The 18,106-nt window shown below is 41.3% G+C and overlaps 1 protein-coding gene across 8 annotated transcripts in view; it reads right to left on the bottom strand.

Moving 5' to 3' along the window:
- Positions 1-18,106, bottom strand: part of CAST (calpastatin) — a 113,132-nt gene that overhangs the window by 71,196 nt on the left and 23,830 nt on the right. For 6 of the 8 annotated variants that reach the window (XM_059418274.1, XM_059418272.1, XM_059418271.1 and 3 more), the window contains exon 3: positions 6,177-6,248. The exons of the other annotated variants lie outside the window; for them this stretch is intronic. In XM_059418274.1, the coding sequence (XP_059274257.1) occupies positions 6,177-6,248 (72 nt within the window). The remainder of the gene's footprint in view (positions 1-6,176; positions 6,249-18,106) is intronic. 8 annotated transcript variants of the gene reach the window in all.

Below are 18,106 nucleotides of genomic sequence, written 5' to 3'. Positions count from 1 at the left end.
CCTTGAACAGAAGACCTTGTCCTTAAAATTATTCTCCCATGAAAATACAGCTTAAAAAATTCCCCTTCTTAGGGGCGTCTGGGTGGCTCTGTTAGTTAAGCCTCTGCCTTCAGCTCAGGTCATGATCCCAGGGTCTGGAACTGAGCCCCATATTGGGCTCCCTGCTCAGTGGGGACCTGCTTCTCCCTCTGCCTCTGTCCCCCTCCCCTCCGGGGCTTGTGCTCTTTCATTCCACAAGCTCTCTCTCTCTCTCTAAAATATATAAATCTTTTTAAAAATTTTCTTTTATATCGTTAGTATTTTCTTTCCTTTTTTTTTTTTTTTTTAACGAAACTTCAGCTTGCTTGGGTTCCACTGACATTCACTTCCTCCTATGACAAACAGCACATCATGCCTTATTTGAGCCACACCCCAATGGGATAAGTCCCAGGTACCACAGCCCCTAGCATTAGGTAGCACATCTCCCTCAGTAAAGGTGAGTGATCCTGTGTTCCTGAAGAGTACAGATGAGTAATTACATGTTACGAAATAAAATTTTCAATCTTATCCTGCGGTTCATGTAGAACCTTCCTTTTCTTACACAGGAAGAGGAACTTTATTACTTCTTGATGTGCTTTGGCTGCCCCAGTCCTAGAGGTTCATCCTTTCTTCCAGTGTGGTCCTCAGGTCATCTGTATCTGAAACACCTAGGGGTAGGTATATAAAGTCCTGGGCCTTACCCTACCCTCTTGAATCAGCATTCTTGGCTTGGAACCTGAGAATCTGTATTCAAACCAGTTTCTCTAATCACCGTTGAGGTAATCTAAAGGACAGGTGGTCTAAATGACCCACCATCAAGAACAGTTCAGCATCCTTGCCACTCAACCTGCGCTTGCCAAGCCAGCAGGATCAGCAGCAACGAGGAGCTCATTAGAAAAGCAGAGTCAAAAAAAGAAAAGAAACGAAAAGAAAAGCAGAATCGCAGGGGCACCTGGGTGGCTCAGTGGGTTAGAGCCTCTGCCTTCGGCTCAAGTCATGATCCCAGAGTCCTGGGATCGGGTCTCGCATCGGGCTCTCCGCTCTGCAGGGAGCCTGCTTCCTCCTCTCTCTCTGCCTGCCTCTCTGCCTACTTGTGATCTCTGTCTGTCAAATAAATAAATAAAATCTTAAAAAAAAAAAAAAAGCAGAATCCCAGTCTCACTGCAGGCTTCTTGAGTCAGAATCCTCATTTTAATAAAACCTCACTGAGTCAATGTGAATATTAAAATATGAGACGTACTGCTCTGAATCTTGTTTTCCAAACATTGGTTACTTGTGCATTGCCTGTCATATTTGTAATAGGTTATAAATGTATTACGCTTACTTAATATTTTAAAGATTTATTTATTTATTTATTTGATGGACAGAGGTTACAAGTAGGTGGAGAGGCAAGCAGAGAGAGAGAGAGAGGAGGAAGCAGGCTCCCTGCCAAGCAGAGAGCCCGATGTGGGGCTTGATTCCAGGACTCTGGGATCATGACCTGAGCCGAAGGCGGAGGCTTTAACCCACTGAGCCACCCAGGTACCCCTACTTAATATTTTAAAAAATAGATTTACTTTTTAACTTTTTAACTTAATTTACTCTTTACTTTTTAAACTTTTTAACTTAAGCAAAGCTATCCTTGGGATCATGAATCTGAAGTGTTATTTTATTTTTCAGCACATTAAAATATATATGCAATTATTAAAATAAAAATGCTTGCCTAATTAACACAGAGTCATCCCCCAAACCACACGTGGTACTGGGGGTGAGGCTGACATTGACCGCGGGAACACACACAGTTTATCCTGCCTCTCACTCATCTTATGGATGAGAATATTGGCACCTGAAAGCAGAGCTATTTATGCCAACACAGCTATTTATGGCAAAACCAGGAGCAAAATTCACGAAAGAATTTTCTGATGGGTGCTTATTCCTTTGCAAATCTTTTCCCCTGTAGCTGAGAGAAAAGAAAATGTCTGTATCCCCTTCCATTCTAAAGGCCTAATATTGCTAAACAACATATCATGATTCATTTACCTTCCTGTGCAGTGAGGCAGTTCTCCTGTTTTCCTTTCTGTAGAAGATATATGTCAGTTTGCAGCTGGCCACACACCTGAATACTCTCACTTCATATTGATAAGTTTCCCACCTAATCAACATGCACTTTCCCAAAGCAGAATCCAGAGTGCTCACAATCCCAGATTCCCTCGTAACAGGGTGGAGGCCTGTGACTCACACTGGTCAATCAGATGTGGCATAAAGAATGACACTGGGAACAAGCAACGAGCAATGGGAAGAGACCACTGCCCACCAAGAAATCTGTGTCTGACAAGGCATATGTGTCATCATGATTGGCAGGGGCAGAGTTTCTGGTATCCGGTCCTAAATGTGTCCTAGCTCCTCAAGCTGTAGTGGCAGCAGAAGCAGCTCCCGTGGTATGTCAGGGCACTGTTCTTAGCTGTGAAACTTTACATTCCCGCTGCTGGAGCCTTCTGGATCTTTCCATGAGCTACCCCTGCTATCCTTAAGAAATTCTTTTTGGGTTTGAAACACTGGATTCCAATAGGAAGTAATAGTCTTAATAGTTTTTTAATAGTTTTAGTAGTTTTAATAGTCTTTTTTGCGGGGGGGGGGGGTGCCTGGGTGGCTCAGTGGATTAAGCCTCTGCCTTTGGCTCAGGTCATGATCCTGGGATCCTTGGATCAAGCCCCCCATCGGGCTCTCTGCTCAGCGGCGAGCCTGCTTCCCCCCTCTCACTCTGCCTGCCTCTCTGCCTACTTGTGATCTCTCTCTGTCAAATAAATAAATAAATATATAAATATATATAAAAACATATTTTATATTTATATATAATATAATTATATTATAAATAATATAATAATAAATAAATATAAATTTAATTATTTATTTGAGAGAGAGTGAGAGAGAGAGCATGCTCGGAGAGGAGAGGGAGGAGCAGCCCTTCCCCTGGCCAAGCAGGGAGCCTGCCATGGGACTCTACCCCAGGACCCCAGGATCATGAGCTGAGCTCAAAGCAGATGCTTAACCGACTGAGCCACCCAGGCACCCCAACAGACATATTGTTAATAGTTTCTGCAGCCACATTCCTAACAGAAGTTCAACCTCGATTTCCCTGCCTGAATAGGAAGTGGTTACAACACATAGGCCTCAGAACTCCGCCCACAACACAATCTCATGACTGCGTGTGGATCACAACTCTTTTCATGCTGGCATTAATAAAAACATGAATCATTTCTGAAGCCTCATTAGTCCTCATTATTAATTCATCAAAAATCAAATATTAATCCCTCAACATCTTACAATAATTATTTTGACTTAGAAAGACTATGCCACTGAGGCACTTTGGGTCTTCCAAGCCCAGAAGTGCATGGCAGAACTGGTCTTACTTGCGCACAAAATTACTCATTTTGTGAGAATGTTCATAAAACCGTTCTGCAATACACGGTAGCCATTCTATATTACACAGCTTATGTGTAGCTTCAAATGAGATGTTTAACTTTTCAGACAGATTGTGAAATTTTCTTTATAATGGTAAAATTATCATTTATTTTACCCTTTAAGTTCACTGTGTCAAGAGTCAAGAAAACCAAGACTAATTCTCACAGCCAATTATATCTACTATTTTGTCACATGTGTCAGGGTAATATGATGTTGCCTGTGTGTGTTATAAGAATTAATTGTATAATAAAAGGCTTCAAGTGATCACAAATGCTATTACCTGCAGCTTTTCTCAATGATGCATGGGAATGACTTTTTCTTTAAATTGATGATCATGCTGGAGCACCTGTGATGGCTCAGTTGGTTAAGAGTCCAACTCTTGACTTAGGCTCAGGTTATGATTTCAGTGTCCTGAGATCGAGCCTCAAGTCAGGTCATACTCAGTGGGGAGTCTGCTTGAGATTGCCTCTCTCTCTCTCTCTCTCTCTCCCTCTGCTCCTCCTCCCTGTCATTCTCTCCCACTCTCTCTCTCTCTCAAATATATAAATAAAATCTTCATAGTGATCAGGATGCTTAGTCGAAGCCCTTTCAATCAGGCATCAAAAGAAGAAATAAGCAATTATAATATGTCCATATATACATATATATATTCTTCCAATATTCTATAAATGTTAAAGATAACAAGATAGAAAGGAGTGAACAATCAAACCCCAAGGAAACCAATATTCAAAAAACTGGTGAAGCAAAGCAAATCAGGAATCTATATTGAGAAATTGTAACAGGAGAGAGAATAATGTAGGTAGGGAGATGACAATGTTTTAGAACTTAAAGAAGGAATGACAAGCTTGACATTAAACAAACACTAAACATGTGGCTAAAATGTCTCCACCTCCCAGCTATGCCCCCCTCCCTCAGTTTCCTGAGGCAGAGCAGGATTTGGGGGAGATGTCAAAATTCTTTATAACTGAAGAATGATTGGATAATAACTTTGTGTGTTTAAAAAAAGAAAGAAAGGAAGGAAGGAAGGAAGGAAGGAAGGAAGGAAGGAAGGAAGAAAGAAAGAAAAGGGACTGACTTCTTCTTATGGCTAACTTCCAAGAGAAAACTGGGTGTGATTTTCTATAATGTACTAACCACCACCCTGCGCAAGAGTTTAGATGATTCCAAAATTTGGAAATCACCTGCAGATGATCCACTAAATCTCAGAGGGCTGGGGTTTCCTAATGAGGCTTCTTATTTTTAGAAGCGTAATTTAAGCATGAGTTAAATCAAAGTACTTTAAGACAGGACATAGTTGGAAAATCTTTGTTAGTTCCAGACATCAAAACAACAGAGTATGAGGCTAACAAGAGTAGTCACAGCAGAGATACATTTTCCCAGCACCTACTAAATGCCAGGTTCAGGGATAAGAGTTTTATATATATTTTATCTTTATTTTATTTCAGTCTCTCAGCAGATATGTCAAGAAAAGTCCAATCCCTGTTTTACAAATGAGGAAACTCAGGCTCAGTGGGGCTAGGTCAACTTGCTAATAATAAGTGGCAAAGAGGCAGGTCAAATTTGTTTGGCTATGAAGAAGACTTCCGACTGATACTGAGAACTGATGCTGTAGCGTCCCCAAGTCTGTTCAACTCTGGCCATCTTCTTCTCATTTCTCAGCTGCACTTTGGTTTGGGCACCTTTAGGGGCTCCAAGAAGCACTAAAATATAAACTCTTAATCAAGCAAGCAACCTATATGAGAAAGTCTGCAGACCTCCATAAGAAAGCTACCAGTTTTTAAAGGAAAAATGCTTATTTAAAATAGTTGTATAGACAGTCCTGAAGTTAAGGTTTTTGATCATCTCAGACATACTGGAAGACCACAAGTTGAAATGGGCCACACATAACTAATTTTAAAGACTGAAAACTACTAGCTAAAATTGTAAATTTTTTTTTAACTTTGAAATATGTTGTTTCAGTGATTTTTATAAGTTGCAAAGCTCCCAAGTGCTGTATTACACTAACAGATGCTTGGTTAGGGCATCTCAAGTCCAGCAGTGTCGAGGACCCTGTATGAACAGGAAGCCTGGGTTTGAACCCTACCTCCAGCTTTGCAATCTTGTCAAGGATGCTTAACCTCCCACAGCCCTGGTTTCCTCAGGTAAAAAGGAATAACAACTACAACACTGTGAGGAGATTACATAAGATAATTATATAGAGCATTTAGCAGAGAGCCTGGTGTGGCTAATATGCACAAAGAGAATCTGAATTATTTTCTGAAGAGGTGAAAGCACTATATTTCTACTCCCAGTATATGCCAAAGTCCAATATTATTTATAGGTATTATGATAATAATACTGATTGGACACTTACAGTATAACAAGATTTAAAACAAGGTTTTAAATCACTCAAATCATTATTAAGAAATTACATTCCTCCCCTCTCCCCCAGCATAGAAATGATATTTTGTTCACAACTTATTGACCTGAAGACTAGGAGTCTTTTCACCTTCAAGAAATGACTGACGTTGGGCGCCTGGGTGGCTCAGTTGGTTAGGCTCCTGCTTTTGGCTCAGGTTATGTGGAGTTCTGGGATCGAGTCCCATATCAGGCTTACCCTGCTCTGCAGGGAAGCCGTTTTCTCCCTCTCCCTCTACCTCTCCCCCTACTTGTGCTCTCTCTCTCTCTCTCTCAAATAAATAAATAAAATCTTAAAAAAAAAAAAGGAAATGACTGACCTTGGTGGCCGGGGCTGTTCCGCCAGCATGGGTTCTGGAAGGCTGACTGCTGTCAAGGCTTGTTGTTTTTTTCTTAAAAATAAAAAAGTATTAGTTTCAATGGGAGAACTGTCTTACCAATGTAGACAAGGCAAATTTTCATATCAATACAAATATCTTCTCAAGCAACCTTCAGACTAATATGCCAATAAGCACACACAAAAATAAATATGTTTTAAGATTTTTTCATATCTTTGCCTGAAGGCCATATAAACATTGAAAAGGAAGAGGAAGTTGACCAAATCCCTTGCTCAATAATCAGTGCTTCTGGAGAACTGCAAAACTCCTCACATGGGCAGTTGCCATTTCCTCCATGGAGCACGACTGGAAACAACATTCCTCTTACAGTGCTGGAGAGAGCTGCGTTTAGTACAATCTCCAGGTGGGTGATTTAGCAGTAAGCATCAAAGATGTAATTCTATTTCTAAAAATTGATCTCAAGGAAATAAGAAGAGAGAGAGCAAAAGCCTTTTTTCTTCAAAGATATTCATCGCAGTATGATCACGTCAAAAAAACCGAACACAATATAGGTAATAATAATGAATGTTTACTGACCATTTACCATGTGCCAGACAATGATTCTATCAGAATATTACGATGCTACAATAACAGTAACAATGCTTTAGTAAGAGTATCTATTTAGAGCATTAATGTAAGCACTCTAAGTGTTTTAAGTACGATGTATACCATGTGTCATAACTTAATCATTACAGGAATCGATACATTGCTGGTACTATTGTTATCCTCATTTTACGGGTGAAGAGACTGAGGAATGGGATGAGTACATAATGCGGCCATTGCCACATCTGATTAAAAAAAAAAAAATAGTATGTCTGCTTCAGACCCTATTCTCTTCCCTGTCTGGACTGCCTCCCATGATAGCGGGTTGTGCTATGGACATCTACGGGATGAAGTACCATGTGGTCACTAAAAATCATGCTTAGAAGAACATTTCATTAAATGAAAACATATTATGCATATTTTACATAAAGAAAAATCAGCTTATAAAATAGTATGGACAGTATGATCACTGAAGTTCAAATGAGGTTATCTTCTGATGGTGCAGCGATTTTAATAAAAATATTCTTCTTGGGGTGCCTGGGTGGCTCAGTGGTTAAGTTCTGCCTTCAGCCCAGGTCATTATCCCAGGGTCCTGGGATCGAGCCCCACATTGGGCTCCCTGCTCAGCAAGGTGTCTGCTTCTCCCTCTCCCACTTCCCATGCTTGTGTTCCCTCTCTCACTGTGTCTCTCTCTGTCAAATGAATAAATAAAATCTTAAAAAAATAAAAATTAAAAAAATCCTTCTTTGTGCTTTTTTGCATTTTCTTATACAAGTACACTGTTTCAACTGATAAAAAAATAATAAATGGAGGGCAGAGAAAAGGAAAGGTAAAATACAAAGCTTCTTTCTCAACAAGGCCTATCTCTTAAGAAGATTTGTACTTCAGAGAGGCAAGCTTACAAACTAGAAAGTTTTATAATGCCAAGTGGCAAGATTATGCTCCAAAAGCTAAAATGTGTGTAAGATGTACTATAGGCACTAAATATAGGAGGGACAGTACTGCTATTACATAGATATTAAAATGTTGTCTGTCAGGGCACCTGGTGGCTCAGTGGATTAAGCCTCTGCCTTCGGCTCAGGTCATGATCTCAGGGTCCTGGGATGGAGCCCCGCATCGGGCTCTCTGCTCAGCAGGGAGCCTGCTTCCTCCTCTCTCTCTGCCTGCCTCTCTGCCTACTTGTGATCTCTGTCTGTCAAATAAATAAGTAAAAAATCTTAAAAAAAAAAAAAAGTTGTCTGTCACTATAGTACTGTGTTTTTTTTTTTTTAAATACATAATTGAGAGTAATCTGGCTTAATTCTTTTACATTTAGCAAGATTTGTATTTTTTTGAAAATTCCCTCCATGGAATCTTGGGCTGAAGCCTTCTTTTCCTTCAGGTTAAATATTGCCTCAGGAAGCAGAAAAGTCAAAACTTAGCTTGCTGTCCTCCAAGTTTCAGCCTTCTATATCCATGGCTGACCGCACCCAGAGCACTTCCGGAAGGTCACTGTAGTGACAGGAGGGACACATGCTCATGAACTGGGTATCCCAAGAGGCCTCACCGGCATCTGCAGGAGTCCCAGGCTCCCAGGCATGGCTTGCTGACTAAAGTCTTTCCCAAACATACATGCAGCGCCCTTGGCCAAGGGAAGAAAAAGTCTTGGATAAATGGGATAGAAATAAAAGAGGCTGTGAAAAAGCTAGAATCGCGACTGTGGTACGGGAGTTGGTGAAAGGAGAGGATGGCCTAAACCGAATCCAAATCATGAGTCTCTTTCAAAATATAAAGTATACGAACAAATAGCTTCTGACGGCCATAGTGTATGCATGGATTTGGTGTAAGGGGGTGGACCTAAGAAATAAAGACAAGAATACCGCAGTGGGGGTCATTGATTTCAACCTCACTGTGCACTTCACAAAAACAAGATGATTTCCGAGAGTGATGCGTGCTGTCAAGGCAATGAAACAGGGTCATGGAACAGAGAGTGGCGGGCGGAGGCTAGCTCCAGACCGGGTACAAAAAGAAACGCCATTTGATGGAGACCCGCCCGACTACACATAACCTAATCGTGAAACTATGGGACGGAGGAGGGGAGGCATTCTAGATGGACAGACTCACATGCACAAAGGCCCTAAGGAAAACAGAAAAAAAAGTTAGTGCAGGTGAAGCAGGGTGGGTCTGGGCATGTATGATAAGAGATGAAACAAGATGCTGGGTGAAGATATTTAAGCTAAAGGAATGCAAGGTTAGGAAGGCCCTAGAGTCGGGTATGTTTGAGATTATCGGTTTCCTCTAGATTGAGCTTGCTTCCTGATCTTCTCTGGGGACCATCTAGCCCTCGTGAGTCCTCCCTGATCTCCAGCTGAAAATTCTCAAAGTCCCCTGCTTCATGTCATCTTGTGTTAGTCATGCAGGCATCTTTTTTACCCTCATGCCCCCAGCCCCTTACCATCAGCCGTGGCCCCTGGAAATCCTCCTACTCTGGCCTGGGCACCAGTCCTAACTGGTTAGGTCTGCATATCCACTAATAGTGATAAGGCTGGATCCACCCTCAGAAAGAAGAGAATTCACCCACTCACAGTAAGAAACTCTCACCACGGGGTGCCTGGGTGGCACAGTGGGTTAAAGCCTCTGCCTTCGGCTCAGGTCATGATCTCAGGGTCCTGGGATGGAGCCCTGCATGGGGTTCTCTGCTCAGTGGGGAGCCTGCTTCCTCCTCTCTCTCTGCCTGCCTGCCTACTTGTGATCTCTGTCTGCCAAATAAATAAATAAAATCTTAAGAAAAAAAAAAAAAGAAAAAGAAAAAGAAACTCTCACCACAAGCTCATCTGGCTATGACTCTGCATTTCCCAACACACAGAATTACTCCAGTCTCTGAAAGATTAAGACATTAAATGAGGATGCCAAGACTATAATGACCCAAATTTTGAGTCACATTATTTTTTTTCATGTTCATAAATCGATAGACTAAAGGGCCATCAGGAAGATTTTCTCCTTGCCAACCAACCCCAGCCCTTGTGATGTTTATGAGCACTTCTTCGTTTAACTGAAGTTTTATAGAAATGAAGTGATCAAGAAGTGACCGCCCCTTATCCCTACCATCAGGTCACAGGCCTGGCTGAGTCATTCCCTCCTTGTAGTTGATGGAGCAGGCTACAGGCCTCAGTCGTAATGACTGACAGAGCATGTGTGATCTCCTGGCAATGGTGAGTGTCCCTAGGCCATTTCCATGGACTAGGAATCCACATGTCCTTTAAGCAGCCTCTCCTACCTCTGAAAGTGGTTCAGAATCTGTCAGTCAAGAGACCCGCCAAAGAGGCATGCCATGCTTGAGTTCAGTGAATACACAGATTAGATCACTTCTAACTGCAGGGGTAGAAAGGTATGAAAAGGATGAATTATATACTGTTTTTCTATGTCTGCCATAGTTCATGGTATAGATTTTTTATTAAATGAGTCAGAACTCAAGTCTCAAAAACTGTTTCCAAAGCATTCACAATGTTCCAAGAGCCAGGCAAAAAGCGGCCGTGTCACCATCTCCCAGAATCTCAAGAAAGGCCCCGAGGGAAGCCTCATGTTGTCCTGAGACTTAATGACCACAAAGAAAGGTGTCAGCTTCCCTAGAGTAAAGGCTCTATCTTTTGATTTGCATGACCAGAATCCTGGCTCCACCAAATGCCCACTGAGACCATGGGCCTGTGTAGGCACATTTCCTTATTTCTTTCTTTCTTTTTATTAACATATAATGTATTATTAGCCCCAGGGGTACAGGTCTGTGAATCGCCAGGTTTACACACTTCACAGCACTCACCATAGTGTATGCACATTTGTAAGCACTATTTTTCTCATCTGAAAAAAGAAATAACTGTACCCACACCTAAGACAGAAGACTGTGAGGATCAAAGGAGATGAGGAATGGCCCACAGGTTGCAATTCCCTGCACTAGAGAGACCCCAAATTCTTGATCAAGTAGGAATGGAAGAGGCTGGTCTCTCCAACAGGAATCTCAATAGGCCTAGTTTTTGTTTGTTTGTTTGTTTGTTTGTTTTATTTTAAAGACATCTATTTATTTATTTGACAGAGAGAGAGAGAGAGCGTGCACAAGTAGGCAGAGAGGCAAGAAGAGAGACAGGAGGAAGCAGGCTCCCCGCTGAGCAGAGAGCCTGATGCAGGGCTTGATCCCAGGACCCTGAGACTATGACAGAGGCTTTAACCCACTGAGCCACCCAGGTGCCTCCCAATGGCCTAGTTTTACCTCATGAGAAATCTTAGTGCCTGCTGAGAATTTTCCATGAGCTTTTAATTATATAATCAGGAAAAAAAATATTTTCTTTCGTTAGAAAAAGGTAGTTTTTTTCTTAGGACTGGCCACGATTCTAATAATGGACACCAGTGAGTTATTTGAGAACAGTTTGATCCTCTTGAAGTTCGCTTTCAAGCATTGTTAGTTTGCACGAAAGCAGCCTTCAAAATAGGACTAGTTTTTCTTTTTTCAATACAGAAATGATACCCCCTTCTGAGTACCCTACCCAGTGACACTGACTGGGGGGAGCATGTCATACTCCTAGGCCTGTGTGTGCTCTGGGGATTACATGAAGTATAAATGTGAGGCACAAAGCCCACAGCCAGATGTAGCATGATTACTCACTAAATGCCGGCTAAAGGGGGGCCTCGGGGCTACTTACAGGATGAATGCTGGAAACCCTCTCTCTTGAGTGAGGCCTGTTAGAGTCCCAGCAACAGGTGCTGTGGGCCTGGCATCAGACACCAAAGATGAAGTGGACAGCTGCTGGCATTGTCACACAGGTCCCGTGTGTGTGTATGTATGCAGGAGGAGTGATGCAAGGTCAAAAAATAGGCAGGAACAGACATGACCTCAGTGTGTTTCCTGAGAGCTGCAAGGACCCTTTTGAGGCACCTGAAGGTGTCAGATGTTAAGATACTGCAGAGATGATTTCAATAGTTTTGTTGCACATTGAAATAGTGGCAGACTACCTGGAAAGCAGTACAACTCATTAGTACCTCAACAAATGAGTAAGTCAGTGACCAGGCTTAAGAATGAGAAACACCTCACCGCCCACCTTCAAAACTGTGCTCAAACACCTTCAGAGTAAAGGAAGGAACTTAAGTTTGTAAGCTGGGCCACATGCTCCTTTCAAGTCCAAGTTATACTTATGAAGTCTGTACATAAGGAAATGGGGACTTAAAAATATAAGGAAATCCAGATCCCAAAAGGAGGATCCTTTTTTGTTCCTACCCTGAACAACTAAAGAACTCCCAGAGAATAATACGAAACAGTGGCTTCAGACATGGGACACCAGGCAGCACTGGATGTTCCCTGACCAGGAAACGAGTGAAGGCAACCCTAGGACGGCCCCAGCTTCCTGCCTGGAGAAGTTTCCAGGCTGCCTGAACATGGAAAACATGGAACGTGGAGGAGGAACCCAGGAAGATGCCATCCATCTCTATGGGTTGAGGAGGTAGAGCCTGTAGTTCCAAAGACCAAGGGACCTTATGGGGTTCACAAAAAAAGTACTAGAAAGAAGAGAGCAGCAAGAGAGAGCCGCAGGGGTCTGCATGTGTGTGTCTGGGAAGGAACCCCAAGCCTGGGTCAAGAACACCAGAAGGAGCAGAGGTATAACCTAGAGACCAGGAAAAGAGTGTGTTTGCAGCAGTCAGAATCATCAGTAGAGTCCGCAGAAGGACAAGTTAGTCCTGCTCTAAAGGCCGCTTGGGTCCAGCCACACAAAGCTTAAAAGCAAACCTCAAAGGATTCAACTATTTCCAGGTAACTTAACTGTGTCCCAGAACATAACTCAAGCAAACTTAAGGCAACAGGGCAACTAACAAGCATCAACAAGATGAAATTCACATCTGTCTGACCTCTAATAAAAAATTATAAGGCATGCATAGAAGCAGAAACATACAACTTTATTTTTCATAGGTAGGAAAATATAATGTTCAAAAAAGCATAGTATCTTGATTGAAGTGCTGGCTACACAAATCCATACATGTAACAAAATGGCACAGAACTTACATACATATGTTGTTCCAGTGTCAGTTTCCTAGTTTTGACAAGGTACTATGATTACATAACATGTAACCAATGGGAAAACTATATGAAGGGTCCAGGCGAACCTTTCCATAACTATCTTTGCAACTTCCTGGGAATCTAATTATTTCAAGATTGGAAGTTTTTTCAAAAGTAAGTTAAGGAGAGACATAAAAGATATTTTCTTAAAAACCACTCAAATCAAACTTGTAAAGATAAAAAAAATGCAATATCTGAGATGAAAAATACACTAGGATGAAGAACTGATGGACTATTGCAAAAGAAAAGGTTAGAGAATGTCGATGCACAGCAACTGAAACTACCCAAAATGCAACAGCAAGTAAAGACCAGGGGATAGGGAACAGAGGGTCAGTGAGCTGTGGGACAACTTGAAGCAGCTAATATTGGTATAACTGCAGCCTCCAAAGACCAGGAAAGGCACAGAGACAACCCAAAATATATGAAGAAATAATGGCCAATACATTTCCACATTTGATGAACCCACCAATCCAAGAAGCTTGACAAATTCCAAGTAAGAGTGAGGGGTTGGGTATGAATAAAGGCACAAGTTGGTTTTTAAAGACTCATTCCTCAGAGATTTCCAGTGATGATAAAAGCTACCTGTGTTGCAAGACCTCTGTGTCCTGCCCCAGCTGACACAACGCCTTCCTTGCCTGAGAGTTGGTCAGAGTTTCTGTAGCCACAAATTCAGTGATTCTCTTCTCCACCCACAATGCAGGAAAATGGGGCATCTGCGTGGCTCAGCTGGTTAAGCACCTGCCCTCGGCTCAGGTCATGGTCTAAAGGTCCTGGGATGGAGCTCCACATGGGGCTCCCTGCACAGTGGGGAGTCTGCTTCTCCCTCTCCCTTGACCTCTGCCCTCAACTCATGCTCGCTCACTCTCTAATAAATAAATAAATAAATAAAATCTTTTTAAAAATGCAGGAAAATGGAGCTGGTCTACTTTTCTATCAAAATGGTAGCAAAGGGCACCTGGGTGGTTCAGTGGGTTAAAGCCTCTGCCTTTGGCTTAGGCCATGATCCCAGGGTCCTGGGATCGAGTCCCACATCGGGCTCTATGCTTCAGCAGGGAGCCTGCCTCCCACCCTTTCCTGCCCCACCTCTCTGCTTACTTGTGCTCTCTGTCAAATAAATAAATAAAATCTTAAAAAAAAAAAAAGTGGTAGCGAATATCCCCTGAGGAGCCCCTAATTAGCAGATTAGGGGATTCTCTAGCTTACAATGGTCTATAAGTAACAGATCAAATATTTTATGTGACAAATTTTTGAGCCCACAGATACACAAGAACTTTTGCATTAAAAGAATATGAAACCCTCAAAGGTTCAATGTGGCTGCTGACATACTCAAATCATTTCTCAAGATATTTTTGAATATCTGTTCATTGAACTGTTTTCAGAAACTGCAACACATTATCTGATTATCCTTAGATGCAAAACAAACATTTATCCTCTAAATGGAGACTTCAGTTTCTGAAACTCCCAAAAGTTCATCAGATTCACATGTGGTAATTATGAGAAGGCTATTGAACTGGATGATACTGATTGATTTTAGTGGGGGGGGGGGGAAGCACTGAGGAAGAGATGAAATTCTTCTGTGCCCTGAATATAAAAGTGGAATTAGTTTCAGCACTGTTTGGACAATGGAAAACATCTTAACTATATAAATTTTCAGGTTATCATTGGATTTCATCTTATTGAATGAGGCCACCAATTTCTTTCCTTTTTCATACCTCTTGCAAATGGATACTTCTTAAAATCACTGGAGAGGGGGTGAGGGGACAGGAAATGAAGGGTACACTTATCATGATGAGAACTGAATAATACACAGAATTGTTGAATCATTGTCTGTCACCTGAAACTAGTAAAACACTGTATTCCAATTACACTTCAATAAAAATATCAGTATAAGAAAGATGGGGTCAGAGGTTAAGTGATGGTTTTATTTCCTTTTTTTAGCATTTTCTAATTAGGGCATTTTTAGATCAGTGGTTTCTCAGACTTGATGAAATGTACTAGTTCTCTGGATAAAAACTCTCATTAAAATATCTGTTTTCATATTTGCTAACAAATCAGTTCTATTACTTAATAGTTACCCTATAAAATGACAAGAAATATTGTGTTTCCACATGAAAACACATGCTAAATTGGAAAACAGTATCTGGGAAATGACTGCCTTTCAAAAGGGTAGGCAGATTCCCCAACACTAGCAATTATAAAGCTTGACTTTTATCTACAAATGTTCCTTTATACCATGGTTGTAAATAGTGTACAAATAAGAACAGGTTGCCTTTATTAACAAAAGAAATGTAAATGTATGCTACCACAAATGCAATGCGATAAACAGGATATGTTAGCCCCTGGGAAACACTGATAAAAAAGTCTTAAAGAATAAATCTTGGCATTAACTCCTTGCATAGAATTTCACTGACTGAATGAAATGCCTGTGCACAGCGGTCTTAATAACACTCACTATAGTAGTTGCACTCACTGTGTTTGGCTATATTCTCATGAGTCAATACCCATTCATCATCTCCCAGTCAACTCAAGTCTTTCTAGTCCCGAGGGGGCTGCCCTGACAAGCAGCCAAATGCTATCCTTCTGACTCTGAGTCTGCTGTGACTCAGTTTCCCTCCCTGTTGCACTTCATAACCCCCCCAGAGAGGGAATGGCTGTCCCTATCCTTTCTTACATTTCAGATTCCTGGGAACTGGAATAATTTACTCTTTTCTTTTTTAAAGATTTTATTTATTATTTATTTGACAGACAGAGATCACAAGTAGGCAGAGAGGCAGGCAGAGAAAGAGGGGGAAGCAGGCTCCCTGCTGAGCAGAGAGCCCGATGCGGGACTCGATCCCAGGACCCTGGAATCATGACCTAAGCTGAAGGCAGAGGCTTTAACCCATTGAGCCACCCAGGTGCCCCTGACACACACTGTTACATTTGTTTCAGGTGTACAACATAGTGATTCCACTTCTCTGTTCCTTATGTTAGGTTCACCACGAGTGCAGATCCCAACTGTCACCACATAATGCCATTGCAGTGTCATGGACTCTATTCCCTATGCTGTGCCTTTTATTCCTGTGGAATGACTTAATAATACTTTACGAACTTCTTTTTTTTTTTTTTTTTTTTTTTTTTAAAGATTTTTTTTTTTATTTTACAGAGAGATCACAAGTAGACAGAGAGGCAGGCAGAGAGAGAGAGAAGCAGGCTCCCTGCTGAGCAGAGAGCCCGATATGGGGCTCGATCCCAGGACCCTGAGATCATGACCTGAGCCGAAGGCAGCGGCTTAACCCACTGAGCCACCCAGGCGCCCCTACTTTACGAACTTCTTGAGTGGAAAGAAGGCACAATCCAAGGAGAGAGATGGAAAGAAGAGTTACAAAAATTGACAACAGTAGTAAGAAAGTTTTTTGGTGTTGGTCTTACATCGAATTCTTAAAATGAGTAATTTTATGAATACTATCAGATACTAGTTAAAAGCACAGACTCTTTAAACTGAATCAATTCTGAACTTCACTACCAAATACCTGTGCGACCTTGGTATTAAATAATTTATTTAATCAAGTTTTGCCTCAACTTCCTCATCAGGAGAATGGGATTATTGTAAGAGGGGTGTGTGTGTGTGTGTGTGTGTGTGTGTGTGTGTGTGTGTAATGGCTATATTTGTGTTAGCTATTATTATCAAACGCTCTCTAGTTCTCAACTACCATAACCAATCAACAGAAAAATTGTGCTACATAATTCTCTTCTTTTGTCAAACTACTTCTCACTAAGATGTTAATAATTAATACTTTCTCTCTCCTAGGAATACCCATAATTTAAAAGCAAAGCCAGGGAAAGGCAACGTTTAACTCAAAGTTATGTAAGCTGCTAACAAGGGAATTACAGGCATCAATAACAAGCCAAATGGGAAATTATTATCAGATGGTACCTCCTAAAAATACCTGCTCATGAAGATTGCCCCTGCAGGGGTGACGATAGCGTGTATATCTAAATGTCTTTAAACTGTATGCCACATATTAAGGGTGTTTTTTCATATACACACATGTGTGTACTTCTCAAAGGAAAAAGATCAGTTTTCATCAGATTCCCAAGGGACTATGAACTAAAAGTAGTTAAGAATCCTTGCCCTCTGGGTCCATGGATGGCTCAGTTGGTTAAGTGACCACCTTTGGCTCAGGTCATGATCCTGGAGTCGTCGGATCAAGTCCCGCACCAGGCTCCCAGCTCCATGGGGAGTCTGTTTTTCCCTCTTACCATCTCCCCTCTCATGCTCTCTCTCTCTCTAATAAATAAATAAAATCTTAAAAAAAAAAAAAGAATCCTTGCCCTCTAAGCAGTCTTACTTAAATCCTTACTCTGTTCATATCTAAGAGATTCACTTCTATTTAACACACACACACACACACACGTACACACACAGCAGCAGCCTTGTTCTGGAAGTATCTCTGAGAGGGTCCAAAGAAAAAAGGCTCACATGTAAAATACTCCTCTCTTTAAGGTCTAAGGCCTCTTCCATTATTCTTCTATTACCTAAGGCTGTTTTCTATTCTTTTCCTTCTGATGAAAAAAAGACATTAAACCTAACATAAACACTTTTCTCGGGCATCAAAAGTTCTTTGAAGCATGGTGTTAAAGATGCCTTGGTTACTCTATCTGCATCATAACTTCAATTTATTACTGCTCTACATGTGTTTCTCTCCTAGCTTGTGATTATTACAAACACAGTGATAAAGATCCTTGTGCCACCAAGCACACCTCCAATTATGTACTTGAAACAAATTCTGGACTTGGAATTTCAGTGTCAAAAAGGTTTGTTTTTCTTATTTAAGTCTCTCGGTTATTTTACATTTTAAAATACCATTTATGTTTTTATTAAAGGAAAAAGCTTAGTTATGTATTTCCAATCTTACAATGTAGAAGTTTTCAAACATTTAAAGAAAATGTATAAAAGTCAAAATCAACCTCTTTTTTTTTTAAAGGTGTTATTTATTTATTTGACAGACAGAAATCACAAGTAGTCAGAGAGGCAGGCAGGTGGGAGGGGGGGCAGGCTCCCCACTGAGCAGAGAGCCTGATGCAGGGCTTTATCCCAGGATTCTGAGACCATGACCTGAGCAGAAGGCAGAGGCTTAACCCCCTGAGGCACCCAGGCGGCCCCAAAATCAACCTCTTAAAACACACACACACACACACACCCCTAATATATACTAATTTACAAAGTCAAAGTCAACAATGTACCATAATGAGAAGTTCCTCTTCTTAACCA

The sequence above is a fragment of the Mustela nigripes genome, chromosome 12 (genome assembly GCF_022355385.1).
Source record: "Mustela nigripes isolate SB6536 chromosome 12, MUSNIG.SB6536, whole genome shotgun sequence".
NCBI classification, from domain to species: Eukaryota; Metazoa; Chordata; class Mammalia; order Carnivora; family Mustelidae; genus Mustela; species Mustela nigripes.
This window is presented reverse-complemented; position numbering and strand designations above follow the sequence as displayed.